Source organism: Silene latifolia, chromosome 10, assembly GCF_048544455.1.
Source record: "Silene latifolia isolate original U9 population chromosome 10, ASM4854445v1, whole genome shotgun sequence".
Lineage (NCBI taxonomy): Eukaryota > Viridiplantae > Streptophyta > Magnoliopsida > Caryophyllales > Caryophyllaceae > Silene > Silene latifolia.
Window position 1 is genome coordinate 146,430,874 of NC_133535.1, and position 23,279 is coordinate 146,454,152.

The 23,279-nt window shown below is 33.7% G+C and overlaps 1 protein-coding gene and 1 long non-coding RNA gene across 2 annotated transcripts; one reads left to right on the forward strand and one right to left on the reverse strand.

Annotated features, from left to right (window-relative positions):
* Nucleotides 1-232: 232 nt before the first annotated feature.
* LOC141606229 (desmethyl-deoxy-podophyllotoxin synthase-like) lies at nt 233-6,938 on the reverse strand. Its single transcript, XM_074425282.1, has 3 exons — nt 6,257-6,938; nt 2,110-2,437; nt 233-1,015 (listed from the first exon to the last, which is right to left on the reverse strand). Exons 1-3 carry the CDS (start codon nt 6,817-6,819, stop codon nt 386-388), a joined length of 1,521 nt encoding a protein of 506 aa, XP_074281383.1. The 5' UTR covers nt 6,820-6,938; the 3' UTR covers nt 233-385.
* On the forward strand, nt 4,558-5,226 carry LOC141606230 (uncharacterized). Its single transcript, XR_012526608.1, has 2 exons — nt 4,558-4,927; nt 5,025-5,226. It is a non-coding gene; the product is annotated as an uncharacterized LOC141606230 (long non-coding RNA).
* Nucleotides 6,939-23,279: the final 16,341 nt, after the last annotated feature.

Genomic DNA, 23,279 nt, shown 5'->3' on the forward strand with positions numbered 1-23,279 from the left:
TATCAGATATCTTTGTATTACCTTTGTTAAAAGAAGTCTCTCATTAGTTTTACATAGATGCGTAATATTACTCCGTATTAGTTTAATCTTGTTCTTCAGGTGGATGGAGCAGATTCTAGAGATGCATCTATTAGCTTAATTATTCAAGAAATTAAGTCTATAGTGTCTATTTTTCATTGTTGTTCTCTTAGTAATGTCGTAAGGTATTCTATTTAATTTGTTGCTGTCAAAAAAAAAAAAAATAGTTACCATTATAAATTACTATTGAAGTAAACTTAACTTGATCAATACATATGTCAAACATGGCACAATTCAAACTGACATAAACAAAGGCACACGCCACACACAACACAAGGATAGATTACACACACAAACAAGCTAAAAGTCAATAATTAAGATGAGATTCATAAGAAATAGTAGGAATAGCCAGCAAGGGATTCTTCCTCTTCATAGTCAACCCAAATGACTCATCCATATCCAGCTCTTCTGGGACCATCCCATGGGGTAACTTCCAGTCGAAGTGGTAGAGTAACATCGCCAATGGTAGCTCAACATTGGCAATACCTAATGATATGCCAGGGCACTTTCTCCTCCCTGCACCAAAAGGGAGAAGCTCAAAGTGACTTCCTTTGAAATCAATTGACGAATCTTGGAATCTCTCTGGGTTAAATACTTCCGGCTCCTCCCAATATTTTGGGTCTCGACCAATAGCCCACGCGTTGATAATGACACGGGTTTTGTTGGGAATGTCGTAAGGTGGGATTTTGCAACTTTCCATTGATTCTCTAGGAGCCAAGAGAGGTACAGGTGGATGAAGCCTTAAGGTTTCTTTTATTACAAGTTTTAAGTACTTGAGATCATTGAATCTTGTCTCATTGACCTCTCCGTTTAACTCCTTGTATATTTCCCTTACTTCGGCTTGGGCCTTCTTCATTTTTGTCGGGTTCTTTAGCAATTCCGACATTGCCCATTCTACTACCGATGATGAATTCTCACTTCCTCCTCCTAGAAGCTCCTACAAAAAGAATACACCATGGCATCACACACATTATTACTACATTTTTTTCAAAATACACTTATTAGAATAATCACATTGTAACTTTTAATGACTGATTGTTATTGCATCTAGAATAGAATACTTAATTGAATAATCACATTGTAACTTTTAACCAAAACTTAGTAGGGAATGAATAATGACTAATTGTTAGGGATGAATAATGGCCATTATAAAATACTTAATAGAATAATCACAAGTATATTATACTTCGAGGCTTGTATTGAATTTCATTGATAAAAGCTCGTAATACGATGACCAAAAGCGGAGGCCCGGTTCCCACGCCCGTGGTTGCCCGTGGCCTTAGACACCCCTAGCAGTGACCAAGTGATCATCGCCCCAACTGGTAGTCGAACCCGGGACCTCTCAACTCTTACACTACTTGATTTAACGTTATAAAAACAAACAAAAATCATCTTAGGGTTAGAATTAGTCCATCAATAATATAGGTCTAATGTCACAAGACTAGAGTCAAACTCATTTAATATTATTCCTGAAATTTTACGAGGACTATATATTTCTAAGTTATTAAAAAACCATTTTTTTAGTATTTATTTCATATGTTCTTCATAACCAGTTTATCATCTGTTTAGGGGCGGTTATAGCCCTCTGTTAAAAAAATAAGTATAATTTTGTGTAATTAAGAAATATGTTAATTATGTTGGTCTAGTGGTATGTGTAGTTTTTCTTTGTATAAAGTCGCGGGTTCAATACTTCTTGTGAACATTAACATAAATCCGCAACTTTTGTAATTTCGTTAGTTTTTCGGATCCCCGTCCACCGAATTCAGGAATCGCCCTTGATCTGTCATTGCTCGAAATGACTTTTTATGAGCATTTTCATAATAAGCGATTTTTATCATGTTTATTATAGAGTAGTATACTTTATTATACCATAGGTATCTGTTTTATTATTTTTTTATACTTTTTGTCCTCAAATTATAAAATAGTTCTGATACTCAATATTATTGGGACACAAGCAATACTAGCTAACAGACACATACGAAGTTTTTAGGTAAAACGAACAATATATAATAGGGTAACAAAAATTATTACCATGATAACACCCTTAATGTTATCGGTCGTCAAAGTAAATTGGGCAGAGTTGGTAACATTATCCTTGTGATGCTTCAAAAGAACATCTACCAAATCTTCCACAGAATCATCAGGATTATTATTCATGTGTTCATGGATTATAGGCTCAAAGATCCTATCAGTTTCCTTCATTAACTTACGAAATTTAGATTTCATTCCACTTAATGTGTGAAGGAATTTGATAGATGGGAATAGATCTGCAGCACAGAAACCTGTGCATGTTTCTGTTACACCTGTTAAAAGTGCCCTAAATGGTCCTTGCTCGTCTCGTTTGGTACTGAAAGCTGCCCTGCAATAGGCAAAAAAAAAAAGGACAAAAAAAATGAATATTATGATAATACAAATTCTTATTTAAGACGGTTTTAAGGTTGAGACTGATCAATTAGTATAAATAACACAAAAGCAAACAAAATGTATGTATAGAGAAAAATAAGATTTTGTCTTATATATGAACATACAAATGGGTCTGGGCCTTTCCCGAACGGAGGAGACGGACTACTCAACAAACATAAAGGAGGTTCTATCCTAAAATCAATTGCTATAGGAGTATATTAGTCACCTTGGTTATAAAGCGATATAATCTCGCTTACTCCAACAATGTGGACATTCACATATAGGATTATATTCCTCTGTATACTTAAGGCCCTGTTCTTTTGGTCAAACAGATCTGATCTCGAATCGAACTAAACTTATAGGATCTCGAATCGAATCGAATCAACTTATAGGATCTCGAATTGAACTTATAGGATCTGAATTGAATTGAATCGAACTTATTGGATCTCAATCAACTTATAGGATCGACTTCAATCGAACTTGAACTTATTGGATCTCGAATCAACTTATAGGATCTCGAATCGAATCGAACTTATAAGATCTCGATCGAATCGAATCGAACTTTTAGGATCTGAACTAAACTTACATGATACGAATTTAAATTAACTTAAATTAATTTAACTTACATATTATTATTATTATTATTATTATTATTATTATTATTATTATTATTATTATTATTATTGTCATTGTTCTTGTTCTTGTTCTTGTTGTTATTTTTATTTTTATTATTTATTTTATTTTATTTTTTATAAAACCGCAACTTTTATTATTATTATTATTATTATTATTATTATTATTATTATTATTATTATTATTATTATTATTATTATTACTATAAAAATAAATGCAGACTTTTATTGAGATTAAACAAATTTCTTACAAGAAATTAGTGTGCAGTCAAGAGAGAACACTGATAAGAAGATATAGTCTAAAATACAAGGTAAGATAATAACATTTATCCGCTTTATATACATTGGTTTGTTCATACATTACATTACGATAAAAAATAATGAGTCTTGTGATAATTTTGTTTAAAAAATAATAATGTGTATATATATCGAATAATTAATAATGTCAAATGTTTTTGCGTCAGTTTTAAAAATAATAGTCTGTATATTTTTTCTAAACTGAATTTATAAGATCTGAATTTATAGGATCTGAACTGGACTGAACTTATAGGATCTGAACTGAACTTATAGGATTTGAACTGAACTGAACTTATAGGATCTGAACTGAACTGAACTTATAGAATCTGAGCTAAACTGAACTTATAGGATCTGAACTGAACTTATAGGATCTGATCTGAACCGAACTGAACTTATAGGATCTGAAGTGAACTTAAATTAAGTGACTTTAAGTCCAAAAGAACAGGGCCTAAGTAGGATGATATCTTACCCATTTTGATGTTAAGATGGATAACTTTGTAGGGAACTAATTGTTGTGATTGAATATTGTTATTTAACTCTATCTGTTCTGGTAATTCATTTTCTTCTTTGGCTTTATTTGGTACTTATCGGATTATTATTAGGAGAAGCAGATTATAAATGTAGATCGGATTGATAGGTTTGAATCGTTTGATTAGTACTCTCTCCTAGTCGCTCATTTCTTCCTTCTCTCCTTATTCATGCTAATCGGATTTTCTTCCCTCTTTTCTTTTTTTGGAAGCTTTTGTGTGGTCTAAATTTAATTACATGTGGAGTGGGTGCTTTGTGTGGTGCAAAATCATTTACTTGTTTCTTATGCAAAATAGAAGGGGGAAGAAATGAGTGACTATGAGGGATATAACCACTACAAGAAAAAAGCCGTTCAGCGACCAACTGGAGCAACCATTTATTAATTAGTTGCTAATGAGCAACCAACCCAATATTGGTTGCGAATCAGCGACCAAAATGAATTTAGTTGCAGATTTTAGTTGCAAATTAGCAACTAACCATTATTTGGTCACTGCTTTGCAATCAAATTTTCGCCAGTTGCTAAAATTGGTAGCAAAATGTACTTCACTGTACATGTGTACTAACTAATACACAAGTCACAAGAGTAATAAACTACTAATAATAAGCTAGTTGGGCGGGATAAATTTTGTTTCGAAATTCGTTTTCCGCCAAAGCAGGAAACATCTCCAATTACTCCATATACCATTATAAACCAAAAATCAAGATCTAGGGTTTTTATACTTTCATCAATGTTCTAGCCGCACCCTTTTTTTCCCTTTTCTATCTTTCTTCACATTGTAAACAGATCTCACCAACTAAGCTCATCCTCTCTCCTTTACACCAACTCTTGATTTGTTCATCCTTTCTATCATCTTAATCATGTCTCCTTCCAGTAACATCAAAGAAGAATTTAGCTGTCTTACAGAAATGGTTGAGAGATTGTGTTTATTACTTTACCTTTAAAAGTCAGAATCAAGCCTTGATATGATTCTGGGTTTGTCATTCAAAAGGTAAGAACATACTTTTCTTCATAACTGTTGATTATAGCTCTGGGTTTGATTTTCAGCAATTTTAGTTTGATATTTGTGTTTCACTTTTGCATTTTAGGGACATAAATGGATGTCGGTGAAGAATTCAAAGTTCAAAATAATCTTGTTGAAGAGCTTTAGGCCGAGACTTTTCTGAAGACATTGGGCGGCTAGATTTGCACTTTTCATGTTTCAAATTGAACAAATCTTGTAAATTCCAAGAGTATAATTGTTTTGGGCAAGAATAAAAAACATTATAGGAGTATCTATGTTTATATGAATTCCGGGCTTCAATATACATAAGAATCAATATACTTATGAACTATAATTAAGTATAATTTGTGGGTTAATTAAATACATTTCTCTCAACCTAAAATGGTTTGGGAGTATGTATTTTTTTTTATAATACAAAATACATTTAGCGACCAACTGATGCTAACTCAGTTTCTAACTTGCTACGACTTAAAATGGTTGCTAATCAGAAACCAATTTTTAGTTGGTCGCTAATTAGAAACCAATTTTAAGTTGGTCGCTAATTAGCAACCAAAATAGCGACTAACTAAAATTAGCGACTGAGCCTACTGCAACAACAGAAATTTAGTCGCTAATTAGTCGCTAAATGGCATTAGCGACCAAATTATGGCCTTTAGCGACCAATTCAGTTGGTTGCTAAGTGCCTTTTTTCTTGTAGTGAACTTTTACTTTCTAGAATGAGTTTTTTCATAAACTACTTTTTGAAAAAGTTGTGGTTGTTTGACCTAACTTTTGTAAAAGTAGTTTCTTAACAAATTGATGTGTTTGGCCTACTACTGCTTTTTAGTTTTTTTTTTTTTTAGTTTATTCCATAATCCTAAGAGTTTTTGGAAGAAGTAGAAGCAGAAGCATCAATTTGGTGCTTCTGTTTCTAGTTACTTTTTATTATTAACTTCTGACTTTTCAAAAGTAGTTTTTTATCTCCCTAAATTATAGTGTTTAGCGCAGCTTCTACTTTTACAATTAGAAAAGCACTTAGAAAGCTTTGCCAAACACCCCCTTAATTAGCGGATGTAGTACAAGTGTATATATGTGTAAATGGTTGACAGATTCATTTTTTACCAGCTATTAAAGTGAGTGTGCTAGGGAGCAACATATTGTAAAAAGGATTTTTTTAAAATGTGCCTTAAGGGCACATATTAATAATCCTTAAAAGAAAAGTTTTAATAAATATCATGACAAATTGAAATAATAAACTAATTTTTCAGATTTCAATGCCATATTTATTGTTAATCTTTTCTTTTAGAAAAATGGAAGTAAAAATAAGTAAAATAATACCTTGACATAATGTCGCAAGCAAGGAAGAAAAATTTCTGGCTAAGATTAACAAGATTCCCAGCATCCTGAGCTAACATAGTAATAAGATGGGTGACCTCCTCAACTCTAATCGGACGAAACTCCTCTACACGTTTGGCAGTGAAGAGTTCGAGCATCGAAATCTTACGTATATTCCTCCAGTACTCTCCATAAGGAGCTAGCCCTATGTCAGTACACTCATAGAACACTTCTTTTGCCACCATGAGAATTGGTCTATTGCAAAAGATAGCATCATGTGTCTTCATTACTTCCCTTGCCATGTCGGGCGACCCGACTATGATCATGGGAATTTCGCCTAGTTGGAGCTGCATGACCCGTCCATAGGTCTTTGCCAGCTGTGCGAGCCGTTGGTGGGGAAGGGTGTTTTTTGAGGCCATTTGGTGGAGATTACCTATCAAGGGTAACTTTGGAGGTCCTGGGGGGTAGTTTTGGGGTGGTTTTTTTAGTAATAGTGTTATTATTATGTAAGTGATCAATATAGTGCTTAGAGTTATGAACAAGAAGAGTTGCCCTAAAACTTCCATTTTTAGATGAAGTTTAGGTTAAAGTATGGTTTTAGGGTATGAGATGAGTGTCATTCCTATTTTGGTTAGTCTTTATATAAGGAATGGATGGAGTGGTGACTCTTTAATAGTCAAGTAAATCTATTGTAAGATTATTTATGGGATACACTAATAACTAATAGAAAAAATATAGAAAAAGTAACCACCATTATTTAAGGCATGGATGGACTGATGTGAGTATTATAAAAGGGTAATGTTAACGCCACTACCATTTTTGTTAATGCCACGCAATTACAAGTCAATTATATGAATATCTTACTATTCATTCTCACAATTTAAGTGGCATTAATAAAAATGGTAGTGGCATTATCATCGCCCATTATAAAACTGTCCCTCATAGCAAAATTAATACTAGTGGCTTTACTTTAAGGCATGTGAGTATTGCACTAATTGAATCAACACCGACCAAATAACCAACTCTAAATAGGCCGATGTGACAAATGTGGTGATAAATAATTGCAATCGAAAGAATTTTTTTAGTGTAGTGGAAGAACTTTGTGTATATAAAGTTTTTTTAATGGAGGTCATAATTAATTTGCTATTTCTACAATTTTTTGTTTTTTTGGGGAGAATTTGGTTCTTTTTAAACCTAGTTTGTTCATTTAAGAACAACTTTTATTTTGTAATGGGACAAACTTTTTCTAAAAGTTCTTATTTACAAACACAAGACAAAGACCTCTCATTGCAATTGCTCTTATACTCCCTCCAATCCGCTATTTTCTTCCCTTTTGATGTGCGCACAGTGATTAAGGGTGGGAGTATTATATTGATAAAGGACTTAGATGGGGTTTGGTGATAGGAGAGATTTATGAATAATTCGAAGTTAAATAATGAATTGTGGACCACAAACATTAAAGTAATGAATAAAATAAGAGTAGAAGAGTTGGGTGGAGTTTGGTGATAGGAGAGATGAATGAATAAAATAAGAATAAAAGTAAACAAGAATAAAAAGGGAAATAAAACATGAATAATTCATTTTAAAAAAATACTCCGTATTGAAGAATATAGAGAACTAGTATTGGTGCCCGGCTTCGCCCGGGCTACCTTTACTTACCATTAATTTTTTTTCATTATATAAAATTCTTAAAGTTGCATAACCCATAATTTTATCACTAATATATTTTTCTATGGCATATCTTAAAATTACGATTAAATAAATTTTGAGACAAATTCACTACTCCCGCTATTAATATTGTACTCTTATTAATGAAACAATAGTAATAACATTTCACTACTTGCCCGTAATCATTGTTACTTTCACTACTCCCGCCGTAGTTATTGTTATTGTCACTATTGTCACGTTAATATTGATAATTTCACTACTTCGGCCGTAATAATTGTTACTTTTACTATTGCCGCATTAATATTGATTATTTCACTACTCCCGTTGTTTCTACCACTTTTACTAATCTCGCTGATAATATTGTTACTTTTACTATTCAAATAAGTGATTACTATCATATAACTATATCTAATGTTACTACAATTCTTTTATTTACTGACGAAATTACTTTTACTACTTAGGCATGCAATTTTAAGAGGATTATATATTTATAAAAATATATAACATATATGCATTAAATCAAATCGAAAGAATCGTGCAATATTATATATTATGGAATCTAACTTGAATTATTTATAACCTACTTATATTATATTTTTGTACTTATTTTAAGGAAATTGACCATCTTAATTAATTATTTTATTTTAAGGAAATTGACCATCTTAATCAATTATTTTATTTTAAGGAAATTGACCATGTTTAGGAAAATTACCAAGCTTCTATATAATTTAATTTTAACCCAAACTATATAATATTTGCATTGAGATCCCTTAATCGGGTCCATCACACGATGCTAATGATTTAAAACTATATAGTATAATTAATTTGTATAACTTCCTTTAATTACATTGAAGTCCCTTGGTTTCTGGAATTAATATATAGTATTGATTAGAGAGAGTACATATTTTTAAGTTCTATAATTGAACTATATAAAATGTTATACTTTCTCCCAACTTATGAAAATGAATTTGGTATTTATAGATACAATTATTGGACTTCAATCATCATTTACTGTGGACAGTCTTTCATAGTATTCTCTTCGTCCGGATTATTTGTTGTCTTATTCCATTAATTGTTGTCCTTTTAATATTAGGATTGCATTTGATGAGCAATTTTATCTTTTACATTTAATTTGGTCAACTTGTCATCTTATAATTGACCTCCTCTTCTTTTCTTGATTTTTGTGCGAAAACCAAAAGACAATAATTGACCTAAACGGAGTGAGTTTATTTCTTTTATTTTCATTTCATTTACCGAATTGCATGATGATTTTGTTAATTGACGATATTTAATTAAGCAAATGACATATTTCATGAAACAACACCTCAAAAACACATTTTCTACCTAAGAAACCAACTCCTTTCCCCACCGTATGACTCTACCTAAGAGGGCGGGGGCTATTCTCGATTGGTTGGCGGTGGTTTTGGGGTGTTTGGAAGATAATAGTGAGGTTTAATGAGGGGGTTGGGGGGAAAGAGGTTGTCCCTAATAGAAAAAGTGGAGCAAATATATTACCTAAATAATATTATAACAATATACAATAATAAAAAAGATATAAATAAAGTAACAATAATATAAAAGAGAGTAGAGTAGAAAGATGTAGCTTGGGTCGAATCGCGCTAGGCGCTTTTCTAAGAGAGATAACGCCTCCACTGCACTGATTATCAAATAGTGTGTTCCTCTCCCAAGATACGACAACCCGTTGAACTCCTTCGGTAGCAGCAAGAGGAGCCCCCAAACTGACGACCACCCGATGCTCAATAATAATTTTAAGAGTATTTCTAAAGATAAAAGAAAGTCGTGGTGATACAAAACTCAATAATAATATTATGGTTGGTTGCTTGTCTCTTATATATTTTTACGTAAAAGTGTCTCACCACACCCATCATGAGGGACATTATATATTAGTTAACCATGATCATAAACATCAACACTCATAAATGACTAGACAAGCAACAAATGGCCACAATTAAATTAGTCAAATATTTAAACACACATTGATTGATAGTTAATGGTGAGAGCATCCAAAGTAGTACCAATGCTCCACCAAATAAAACGTTGCATGTCAATCAATTAATCTCATTAAAATACATAATAACATATGGTATAAACCAAGCAATAAATCATTATAAACAATGGTGTGAAAATAACTTAATTACACAATTTATTCACCAAATTTAATAGCCATAAATCACCCATTTAAATTACATTGACCAAGAATAAAATCTCCTCATAACTCACCAAGATATGGAGTAAAATAGTTATTAAATTAAATATGAATTACTCGGTCAAATAATAAAACTTATAAAATTATATAATTCTTAAATCACTAAATATTTTCCAACAATCCCCCACATGATTTAAGAATTGAAAACTTTTTAAAATAAAAAAGAAAAAAAGATTTAATAATCCGAAAAATAAAATAAATTTTTTTATGAAAATAATAATAGTGAGCATACAATACCGCGTAATAGGTGTAGGTACCTTTCGGATTTGAACCAACACTTAGTCTAAGTGAGCTTGCACTCGAAAGAACCATAGTAGTATAAATACTTTGAATTAGGTCTCTTAGATCAAGCTTGGACTCACCACACACACGGTATGGGCAATCGATCAGGTTTTATCAGTGGTGCACGTTAAACGTCATGCGCAGGTATCTTGTATCATGAGTGTCTCTAGGGAGTTTCCCACGTCCCATAAGAGCGACCACACTACGAACACTCACTAGGTGAATCCTCCAAGGGTAGGTGTGACATCTACCCCGCAAAAAAACCTCAAACGGTCTGTAATACTACGGTTTTATGAGTTTATGGGTACTCTATCGAGTGGGGCTTACTCTGTCGAGTAAGTAGTTTTTGACGCAAAACAGTAGTCTGCATGTTGGGTACTCGATCGAGTAAGTTGGGTACTCGATCGAGTAGGGGGCACTCGATCGAGTAAGTGCCTTACTCGATCGAGTAAGTGTGTTTTACGGGTTTGTTTTGACGGGTTTTGCTAATAACGCGAGATTAATATAAAAGGCTTCCGTCATTTTCTTTAATCACTTTTCATCTCTCTAAACCTTTCAAAAGAAAAAGAAGTTACGTAGTTCTCTCTCGTCGCGTTATTGGCAAATCCTAATGGTTAGAGTCGTCGGATCGTTAAGTTCTTTACGTCGTTGAGACCGTCGTATTGTGGGTAAGCTCCTAGTATGATTTTTATATTGTTTCATTGAGTTTGGTTGAAACCCTAATTGGGTAGATTTGGGGATTTGGGGGTTTTTATGATTATATGATTAAGGTAGTATTTGTATGAATGTATGTATAGGAGAAGGGTTCGTAGAAGAGAGGTTTTGAGACAGCTGCTAGATCGTCTGATTCTGTGATTGTTGTTCTAGGTAAGGTTTCCCTACTCGGTATTAGTTACATTATGTGTGTGGTGATTGTGCTGTAGTTAGTGATTGTTGATTGATTCAGACGGTTTTGATTTCATATTGTTGATTGTTTCAGACGGTTGTTGATGTTGCATTGTGGTTACTGTTTAACTGTCTGTGTTCTTCGGGGTGCGTCCCTGGCTGAGTGGAGTCACTTGCGGAAGTGGTTTCACGCCCTTGATTCGCCTCCTGTGGAACCCACCACAAGAGGGATGTGCACATTAATGAACATGGGTTTATCGTTCGATGGAGATGAACGGGGCTTGGGTGGGAACGGCTGCGGTCCCCCACTAGCGGCGAGGAGTATCTGTTGCGATGGGTACTCTGGCAGGGCTACACACTTTAGTGTGTAGTCAGTTATTAGGTGATTGGAGATGGAGACTGGGATTGTGTGTGAGCTGTTTGTATGATTGTTTCAGTGTGACTTTGATTGTGTAATTAGTACTGACTCCGTTTAATATTTTAAAAACTGTGGTGATCCATTCGGGGGTGGTGAGCAGTTATTGAGCAGGTATGATATGACGCGTATGAGATAGCTGGGATGAGTCATCACGTGAAAGTTAGAAGTCTTTCGTTGTGTCAGACGATGTTTTATAGTTTGACAGTTTTATCAGTAGACCGTCTGAGAACCTTGTATTTCAGTTTAACAGTTTTGGTTTTGATCATGTAATCACTTTAAACTATATTGTTATTTAAATTATGTTTCTTCATTGTCATTTGATTATCATTGCCTCGGGTAACCGAGATGGTGACGTTCTTATACCTTAATTGGTCCTGGTAAGGCACTTGGAGTATGGGGGTGTCACAAAGTGGTATCAGAGCGACGATCCTGAAACCTGTAACCAATGAACCTAATGAACATAGGAAATCAAATTAAAATGAACCCGGGGTAGAAGTTGTAGGAGCTAATGCAAAGGCTTGGGAGACGTCCTAAAGTCGCGAACTCGCCCTACAATTTTGAACCGGTCACATGGGATATGAGTCGAGATCGCTATGTGTTTACCTTGTGTGTCGTGTATCTATATTGTAAGGTGTTGTATGAATCGATGGATGCATACATGTGGAGGATGTGAGATGTGTAGTGAAGAATAATGATGATATGATTATATTTGTCGTTGATTGAATGCATGAATTGCATGATAGTTGATTTACAATGTGTTTTGAATTGTTGGAAAAGTACATGAGAATGATGAATGATGTGGTGGAAAAAGGAAGTAGTTCATATATGATAATATATGATGAATAATGACGTTGCAAGATGAATGATTTATAATGTGTCTATACTAGTAACATGTGATTAGGGGATTTGATATGTTTTTACATAATTTTGTTTGCGTAAAGTTATATAATAAGTTCATATAATTGTCTACTGTGGTATCATATGCACTTGTTAGATGGAGAATGTGATTGAACTAGGTGAATTGATTGGAAAAGATGAAGTAGCAATTGCATGAGAATATGAATTTCGTGATTATGAATACACGTTTAGGTGACAAAGTGGATTTGTAATATATAGTAACACGGAAATAGGATTTGTAAGGTATGAGTATGTTTTATTTTACGAAAAGTTATAAAGTTAAAGTATGTGGTAGTACATGATTGATAAGTTGAGTGTTATATAAGCATGATAGATGTCAATGTCTGGCTTTTGGTAGGTAGTAACATGTGGTTGGGGATAGTGATTTTACAAGTATTAAGTCGCTTTTGTTCACCTTGTTGATGTTTAAGTTGTTTGAAAGAAAAAAAATCAAATAGTTATGTCGTCTGATTACAACAAAGTTGTCTTTAAACTGCTATACCTTGAGATGCCTAAATGATTTTAATGTGATTCCAATTGGAGATGATAGCTTGTTCTAATACGATTCTAACGATAGGTCACACGCCCAAAACGACCAAGAAACTAGTGAGTTATGACCGTTTTACGAAAACTGGACAGTGCTGAGAAATGTGTAGGGTGCTCGATCGAGTGGACCTCACTCGATCGAGTGCACCTCTTGGTACTCGATCGAGTATCCCTTACTCGATCGAGTACCCTGTTAATTTGTTTTACGTGCTTCTGACCTTCACCTACTCGATCGAGTAAGTCACTTACTCGATCGAGTGGCCTGTACTCGATCTAGTGACCCCTGTTTTGGGTCATACGCTTATCTTTTGAGTTCGTTGCATATTATGTTTAATTCAAATGTGTTATTTTACTTCGTTATGCATTGTTTTACGTATGTAATGGTCCTAATGCATAAGTTACTCAATCTTATGATGTAAAGAGTGGCACTTGCACTACTACAAATCCAGGCAACTACAACGCCCCTTTAACAACATTTATGCATGAAAATCACAATAGACGTTGTAGAATGTATGGCGCGATTTTTACTAAACTTAATTACAACGGGTATGGTTATATAACCGTTGTTATAAGTTTTAACAACGGGTCAAATTTGCACAATCGTTGTTAATAATTTGGCGCAAAGTTAGCGAAAAGTAATCACAACGGGTATTTTTAAACCCGTTGTTAAAACTTATTTAATAACGGTTGTTGTTTTATAACCGTTGTTAAAACTTATTTAACAACGGTTGTTGTTTAACAACCGTTGTCAATACTTTCCATACTATAAACCACACAAACACAGATCAGATCAGCTACAGCCACAAAACACATACATAACCTATCACAAACACAAACACAGACAAACACAAACACAAACACAGCAAACACACTTTCTCATCGTCTCTTTCTCTCTTTCTCATCGTCGCTTTATCATCTCGCCGTCACTGTTGGTTTCATCGTCTCTTACTTTCTCTAATTATCGGTAAATCTACTGTCACTTTGTTGGTTTCATCGTCTTTCATCGTCATTATTTTATTTTTTTAATTATTTCATTTGCATGTATGATGGGTTTTTATCGATCATTATTATGTTATTATTCGCTTAATTAGCTCGTAAAACAAATTAAATAAAATAAAACAAAGAAGAAGCAAGATGATAGAGAGGAATGCATGATAAACTTAATTAATAATTAATTAATATATATATATATATATATATATATATATATATATATATATATATATATATATATATATATATATATACATAAATTAAAAAAAGAATTACATTTCTAAAAATGCAATTCCTATATTTTCATAGAGAGTCTTATTCTCTTCTATGATATCCCTCCTCTCCTCCTTAGCTATTTGGAGGTTTCGTTCAAAGATTGCTTTATATCGTCATATAGCTGCAACAAACTAATCTCTGTCAAAGCCATTTCTTTTGGTGTCCTTGAGTGCGGCTTGAGCATCCACAAGATAGCTCCTAAAACTGTCCTCGATGTGGAGCAACCGGCGGATGAAGCTGTTGTTGTCCTCGGTCATAGTAAGAGTTTTAAGGATGTAATCGTTCATTTTGTTGATGAACTTTGGAGTTGTTTGAAAGATTAATTAGGGTTTGGAGATTGTTTTAGCAGTTAGGGTTTGAAGATAGTGAGATAATGGAATGGTGGTTGAGATAATGTATGTATTTATACTAAGTAATGTGTCCTTTGAGTTGTTTTTTAATTAATATAATATATGCATGTTTAGGAAGTTGTGCCATAATCATCATATCTCCCTGCTTCAAATCTTATATAAACCCTTCTCATTCCATATATTGTCCATTCATATGCAGGGATGACAGTAATAATGCATGCATCGGAATTATAACGGGCCCCGTAATTATGCATGCATCTAGTAATATTTAATTTATTTATTTTTTATTTTGTAAAAACAAACAACAACGGTTATGTAGAAACAACCCGTTGTCTTAGTTATAACAACGGTTCTTTGTAAAGTAACCGTTGTTATAACTTTCCCACCAAAATTGAGTCACACTTTCCACAACGGGTTTTTATACTTAAAACCGTTGTTAATAGTTTTAACAACGGGTTGCTTAAGAAACCAACCGTTGTTAAAACCTTTTACAACGGACGCTTTAATAACGTCCGCTATTTTATATAACAACGGTTTTTAACCGTTGTTATAGCCTGTATCTGTAGTAGTGTTGTGGTGAGTGTGAGTTCGGTGGGGAGGACATGAGTGATATGCGGTTTTGATAGGCAGTGGAAAAGAAAAGAAGGATTGGTAAGGCTTATTAAGGCATGGAGCATGTTTTGTGAGAAGAGATGAGTGATATGATTTTGTGTTGAGTAATGTAAAAGTAAGTAAATATGGGCAAGGGATGATGGGAGTCTAAGGAACGTGAGAATGAAAAGATTGAAAGGAAGGATGTGGATGGTGGCAACTTGAGATGTGTAAGGAATAATGGAGGGAGATGGTTAAGAAATTGTGTGAGTTAAGAATATATGTAGTGAAAGGTCGTTTTAGAGGAATTGAGAAGAGTTGTATATAGTGAACTTAATGGAGACATGTCGCGTCGTGGATTTCCAGATAGTGAGTGAGTTTGGGAATTTGTGTTATCAAGAGGTGAAACTAATGTGTGATTTCCTTGGGCAATTAACGGTATAAAATGAATTTTGATTTCTAGAGATGTAAAAAGGGAGATACAATTGTTTGAACAAGTAAAACGTTGATTCTATGGATGGATTAGTGGCAAGGGTGAGTGATAGCATAATAAGAGAATATCTATGGTAAGAAAGAGTGAGATAATATCGATATGAAATAATAAGATGTGAGTTTTGAAGCAATGAGAAGGTAATAGGAGCATTAAAGAGTTAGGTAGAAGTGATAAGGAGTTGAATGGTTAATTGCTTTTGTCGAGTGTAAAAAAGAAAAGAATGAGGCGAGTAAAATTAGAAAAATGTTCACCGGAGTTATGTGATATAAAAGTAAGGAATCGTCGAGATGTATGATACTATCATGAGGATTTGAGTTAACAGTTATATAGGAGTTCCAGGACGACATGATAATTATCATGAGTTTCGAAGAATTAAGTAAAGTAAAATTTGGGTAAAGAATTTGCACGATATGAGATCTTGGTGGTGAGTCGGGTGACGATACAATTAAGGATGGAATTGGAAATAGTGTTGAGGTGATTTTTGTTGATGTATTTGATGTTCGTTATTTGGGATGATAACCAAAGATAGGAAAGAAACTGTGATGCTTAGAGATGAGTGTAAGAAGTTCGATGTACGAACGGTGGTAGTGTGGAGGTGTTATCACTAGTGGTTAAGGGTGATGATAAATAGGAAAGATGGCAATTCTAAAGAGGTTGATTTTGTAGAGACTGAATTGATATGTATGGTTGTGAGGAAGTATAAGACGTATTCATAGGAGGCAGTTTCTCGTAATGAGTGTTAGCTGTATGGTTATGTATGGCAGAAGGTGCTGGTTATGCAAATGGAAGAATGTGTTATGAGGGGCATACGAGTTAAGCTCAGGCGAGAGGTAACCTTTATCAGATGGTAACTTATGTGATCAGGATTGACTAGTTGGTTGTGATTACGGGTCTATGATGTGTATAAATGTTTGTGTGAGGTTTTGACCTCACAAGAAGTAGTATGGTGTGATAATTATAAAGTTGTTATCTGAATTTTCTATATGTTGAATACGGTAACCTAATTGAATGATATTAAAAAAAAAAGGAAAAAAAAATGGTAATAATTTGATTGATCTGGCATGGTTAGTTATAATTGTATATGTATTTATAATACATGTGTATTTCATGAAATGGTAGGGATGATGTTCATGAGGTGCTTATCCATTTATTCATATAATATGTTGCGTTGTGATTTAGTAAAGTGGATTTGAGTAAGTTTTCTTGTCCAAGAAGTTATTTCTGAGTCAGTGTTTATGGGATTGTGTATGTTGCGATGTCTATCGGTGTGGTTGTGGTGCCTCTGGTTGTGATCCGGTCACGGTACTTAGTATTGTGATGCAGGTATTTTCGCACTGCGGTGTGGCTATTGGTGGCGGTGTTGCGATGCCGTCACCAGTTGTGGTGGAGTAGGCGAGATGATTATGATACGAGTTTTCGAAAGTACATACCTATTAAACATATATTGTTGTTTTGTTTGCTGCTGTTCTTTGTGAGTTTTGGTTGAACATGTAGACTGTTGTTTTGTTTGTTGATGAGGTATTGGTGCACATAGTCATGGCAAGTGATTCGTAGAACATATGTGGTAATGATCTGAAAGCTGCAGGTGGTTCATAATCTTTCGTTGAGACAGTGAGTGTAGGGTGTTGGGAATTAGTGTTATGTTAAGTTATGTATGGGTTTTGCGGTAATGAAAGAAAAGAACTTGAGGATCTAGTGTGAGTGTATGTAATAATTGTGGATCGTGAGTTATGAGTATGGAGATGGGTGCAGGTATAGAGGATTATGTCGTTTTGGCAGTAATAGGGAACAATTGAAGTTTTGGTTAACCTAAAGATTTTGAGGTATAGGTTAGGTGGTGTGACGAGTGAATGGAAGTACGAGAATTGTTTAAGTAAGAGAGCCTTAGATATATGCATGGCGAGTGTTTAGATTATAGGTGGTTATCTTTGACATGCGGTAGTGATGGGGATAGTGAGAAGAAATAGCTAGGATTTAGTATTAGTGAGTTACGAGGACGTAACATTTATTTTAAGAGGAGTAGGATGCGATAAAAGAGATTTTGATGGTTGTGCATATGGTAGTATAATTGGAAGTAGAGTGTTGGTGTAGCATAAAGGACGAATATTTGTTTTGATTGATTTTATTAAAGGTCATGACCGTGCTTGTAGTAATTCTATATTTAGGAATGGGAGAATATTTCAATAGTGTTGACAGTTGGATGTTGATGTTATGATTGTGAGTAAACTTCGAGGACGAAGTTCCTTTTTAAGAGTAGTAGAATGTAACATTCCGTTTGATGTTATGAGTATCTTGATATTGAATTTTCTAGTGGATGATATGTTACGGAGCTAGCAGCGTTTGTGTTGGTAGTGTATGGAGTTAGTGTCGAGAGAGATATAATGTAGTTGATACGATATCGTGAGACATGTTATGGAGGTAGGCGTAGTTGGTGGAGTTGGTGTTAAGAGTTCATGTTTATAGGGTGAGGTTTTGTTTTGAGTTCTTAGTTGCGTTGTTGTGTCTTAATCGAGTTGGTAGGTTTGTTTTTATGTATGGGTTGAACTTCGGGGACGAAATTCTTTTTAAGGAGGGAAGACTGTAATACTACGGTTTTATGAGTCTATGAGTACTCTATCGAGTGGGGCTTACTCTGTCGAGTAAGTAGTTTTTGACGCAAAATAGTAGTCTGCCTGTAGGGTACTCGATCGAGTAAGTTGGATACTCGATCGAGTAGGGGGCACTCGATTGAGTAAGTGCCTTACTCGATCGAGTAGTGTGTTTTACGGGTTTATTTTGACGGGTTTTGCTAATAACGCGAGATTAATATAAAAGGCTTCCGTCATTTTCTTTAATCACTTTTCACCTCTCTAAACCTTTCAAAAGAAAAAGAAGTTATTTAGTTCTCTCTCGTCGCGTTGTTGGCAAATCCTAATGGTTAGAGTCGTCGGATCGTTAAGTTCTTTACGCCGTTGAGACCGTCGTATTATGGGTAAGCTCCTAGTATGATTTTTATATTGTTTCATTGAGTTTGGTTGAAACCCTAATTGGGTAGATTTCGGGATTTGGGGGTTTTATGATTGTATGATTAAGGTAGTATTTGTATGAATGTATGTGTAGGAGGAGGGTTCGTAGAAGAGAGGTTTTGAGACAGCTGCTAGATCGTCTGATTATGTGATTGTTGTTCCAGGTAGGGTTTCCCTACTCAGTATTAGTTACATGATGTGTGTGGTGATTGTGCTGTAGTTAGTGATTGTTGATTGATTCAGACGGTTGTGATTTCATATTGTTGATTGTTTCAGACGGTTGTTGATGTTGTATTGTGGTTACTGTTTAACTGTCTGTGTTCTTCGGGGTGCGTCCCTGGCTGAGTGGAGTCACTTGCGGGAGTGGCTTCACGCGCGCCCTTGATTCGCCTCATGTGGAACCCGCCACAGGAGGGATGTGCACATTAATGAACATGTGTTTATCGCTCGATGGAGATGAGTGGGGCTTAGGTGGGAACGGCTGCGGTCCCCAACTGGCGGCGAGGAGTATCTGTTGCGATGGGTACTCTGGCAGGGCTAAACACTTTAGTGTGTAGTCAGTTATGAGGTGATTGGAGATGGAGACTGGGATTGTGTGTGAGCTGTTTGTATGATTGTTTCAGTGTAACTTTGATTGTGTAATTAGTACTGACCCCATTTAATGTTTTAAAAACTGTGGTGATCCATTTAGGGGTGGTGAGCAGTTATTGAGCAGGTATGATATGACGCGTATGGGATAGCTGGGATGAGTCATCACGTGGCAGTTAGAAGTCTTCCGCTGTGTCAGATGATGTTTTATAGTTTTGACAGTTTTATCAGTAAACCGTCTGAGAACCTTGTATTTCAGTTTAACAGTTTTGGTTTTGATCATTTAATCACTTTAAACTATATTGTTATTTAAATTATGTTTCTGCATTGTCATTTGATTATCATTGACTCGGGTAACCGAGATGGTGACGTTCTTATACCTTAAGTGGTCCTGGTAAGGCACTTGGAGTATGAGGGTGTCACACCGTCACAACCAAAATCATTGAGAGCACCTCATAAAACACAAATATCACACTTCGCCATAGGAATGAGACGCAGACCAAAATAAAATATCCACCAAATAAATGGTGCTCTCCTTAATTAGCCCACCCACAACTTCGTTATTACCCGTTGAACTTCTTTCATGGGATCTCCAATCTGTGAAGGCGGGTTCCATTGCGATGGTTACCACATGGGCAATAAGTCTCATTCCTCTCGACGATTCAATTCTCGTAATAATTCAAGTACGTACTTGCTAGCCAGCTTTTTCATAAACGGATCCGTGATATCACTTTCTGAATATTCAAATAAAGAACACCATCATGATGGAAATTCACGTGTCTCAAAGACCACGTCTCAAATATCATAATATCTCACTTTCGATCGATCTCATCAAATTTTGTGATTTTAGCTTTTAGCTAAAAATGCTAAAAATCTTCCACCACATAATAATGGAATAGGAAGGACAGGCGGCTCGAATAATATAAGTATATAGAATATATTTTGCATGATAACTTTTTGATCATTTCGCTTCCATGCTCGTAGTATCCAACATAATATAATAATAATCCACAACGGAAATCTCCATGATACCGCATCTCCATAAAAATAAATATAGCCATGATAACGGGACTTCCACCATATAAAATTAAATAGTCATTTTGATCTTTGATCTCACAAATAATTATTCAACTCGTTCAATATGCCCTTTAAATAAAAAAGGAAAAACATAATTAGTGAGAAATATAAAATAAACAACCATATATAAATAAATTATATATTTGGATGCTACACTTGCACCACATTTTTATAACTAGTAAATATGATAGTCTCATGTCACTACATCATTAGTAACCAAAAAACACACGCGCTAACCCAAAACTCTTATAGCAAACTAGTTTTAAACCCGTGCAAAAAATGCACGGGTCGTAATTAATAACATGCGTTATCAATTTATCATTGTATATAAGAGCACTTAAATGAGTATGATTATCCTTAACTTTGTTTATTGACATCGCAAAACAAACAGCGATGAGAATATATTCAAGCAAAATATAAGTTTTTTTTTGCCAACGGTAAAGATAAAAGCAAAATATAAGTATATGTTTTTAAATAAATTTTAAATTCATGATCAATTAAATTGATTAAAAGTATCTAGTGAATATAACATGATTTTAATACATTTAAACTGATATAAAGAACAAAGAAAAACCTTATATGGAGGGCCGACGGAAGTGAAAATAACTATATAAAATCTCGACATGTTAAAATAAATTAAATGTACATCTATAAATTATACTCCTATAATATTTAGATCAACAATCCTGATGTATCTAAATTGTAATTAGGTCGACATTTTCAGTTATTTAAATGGACATGTGACTAAAATATGAGTTCAAAACTATTATTCCCTCCGGCCGAATTGTAATCTGTTTTTATTTTAAGTATATTATTCATTCGTTATCTATTTCTATATCAGGTAAATAACTTTTCACAAAATGACAAATATGCCCTTACACAAATTATAGAATAGTATGACATCATAGTGTAAAACGGTCTATTTTTATTAGAAAACTTTTTATTTTATGCTAATAAATAATTTGTATTTTTAGACAATAAAATCGTCTTATCGGCAAAACCGCTTCACAAAAACTACCATATCCCATATTATTCACTACTATCGTACGCTCTATTATTCACTACAAACTACCATAAAACGGTAAGTCTATATTACCTACCTATAAATTCTGATTTTGACATATAAACGGATAAACCTACCAAAACTTAAAAGCTAAACAAATTATACATAACCAAAAATATGTTTTAAGTAATTAACCATACCCACCACCTCCTCACTCATTTTACCCCCTCGTCCCATTCATGTGGCTCTCTACCCCTATCTTAAAGTTCCATTTGCACTCCTCATCATCACCTCTTATATTTTTAAGCTCATTTAAACCAATCTTTGTTCATCATCATCTTTCTCCTTTTGTGATCCTACCCATTCTCAGGTATCACCTTCACACTTTTCACCTCTTATTCTGATCTCTACCGGGTCTCCACCCTAACAGAAAAAATAAAGATAAATTTTCCTCTAATTTTCTGCCTATCGACAATTTACATCAATATACATATTCTTTAATCTTTAATGCCTTTTAGATTCAAATTTAATAAATTTAATGTCAATATTGGAGTTAATTGAGAGTATAAGTAGAAGAAATTCATGTAAGTATGATCCAAAAATTATACTCTGGGTTCTTTTATTCGCTTGGTCCATTTCAAAGTACATATTTTTTTTCGATTTTTAAAATTTTGTCAATATGTTTTTTCCAAGATTTTTTCAGATCTAATATGCTTCTTATTTGACTATTTCTTATTTATTATATATTAATATATTCATTAAAGTGTTTTTTTATGTTTCTTTTAGAGGATTATTTGTAAATAATTTTTTTTTTTGCTTTTTTTCTCCGAAAATCTCCACTTCTACATTAATTGTTACTCGTATTTTTTTCATTTTAAAAGATTTATCAATATTTTTTTTTGAAAACCTTCAAATATACAGTTTTAAAAGATTCAGTAGTATAATTATAATTATTATGGTGATTTAATTTTTTTAAATAGGTCGATGTATTCCCAATGATTAGATTTATTTCCGCAAAACAATTATACACATAATATTTTTAGATAACTTGTATTTTTTTATTAAGATATTATTTTTTAAGGAATTTATATTTATTTACTATACTCCGTAGTTTTTTTTAAACATCATTTTCTTTAAACATGAAACTATTTTTTTTTTATGTAACAGTTGACTTGTTGAAATTAAAAGTCAAGATGATTATTTAAAGTGGGTTGGAGAGTGATAACTGGTTTACAATTATTATCACTAATTATTGAATTTGAGTAATTAAGAATTGACAATTGAATAAGAATAGAGTAGAAATTTATTAGAGAGGATAGAGGGTAATTAAATGAGAGGTAAAACATGGGGGACCCATACAAATTCAATTTTATGAATTTTATTGACCAATCAGAAGCCTTTAAAGAACCTAACTTTTATACTAGCTAGATTTTGTCAATGCACACATGAAGTGTAGCCAAAATAACTATGGTGAATTGGTGATAACATCAAATATTAACATTAATCTAACGCAAATGTTACAATCTGCTTAATCAAATTCAATATCTCACACACATATTAAGAATAAATATCTAGCAACAAATTAAGTAAGAACCAAATAAGTTAATGTCGAATCCTGCATGGTCACCTTGCTATCTAATTTACAAATAGTTCTCTTGAAATCAGCAATGCTAGCAAATAACTTAAATTATTTACAAATAAGTTAATGTCGAATCCTGCTGTGAAGA

Bases quoted from the DNA above. Each gene is read 5' to 3' on its own strand.
- LOC141606229 (XM_074425282.1), bottom strand. From the start codon at position 6,819: ATGGAAGTTTTAGGGCAACTCTTCTTGTTCATAACTCTAAGCACTATA. The intron at 2,438-6,256 runs GTATTATTTTAC...TGCCTATTGCAG, and splicing joins GCTTGCGACATTATGTCAAG to GGCAGCTTTCAGTACCAAAC. The intron at 1,016-2,109 runs GTAATAATTTTT...TTCTTTTTGTAG, and splicing joins ACATTAAGGGTGTTATCATG to GAGCTTCTAGGAGGAGGAAG.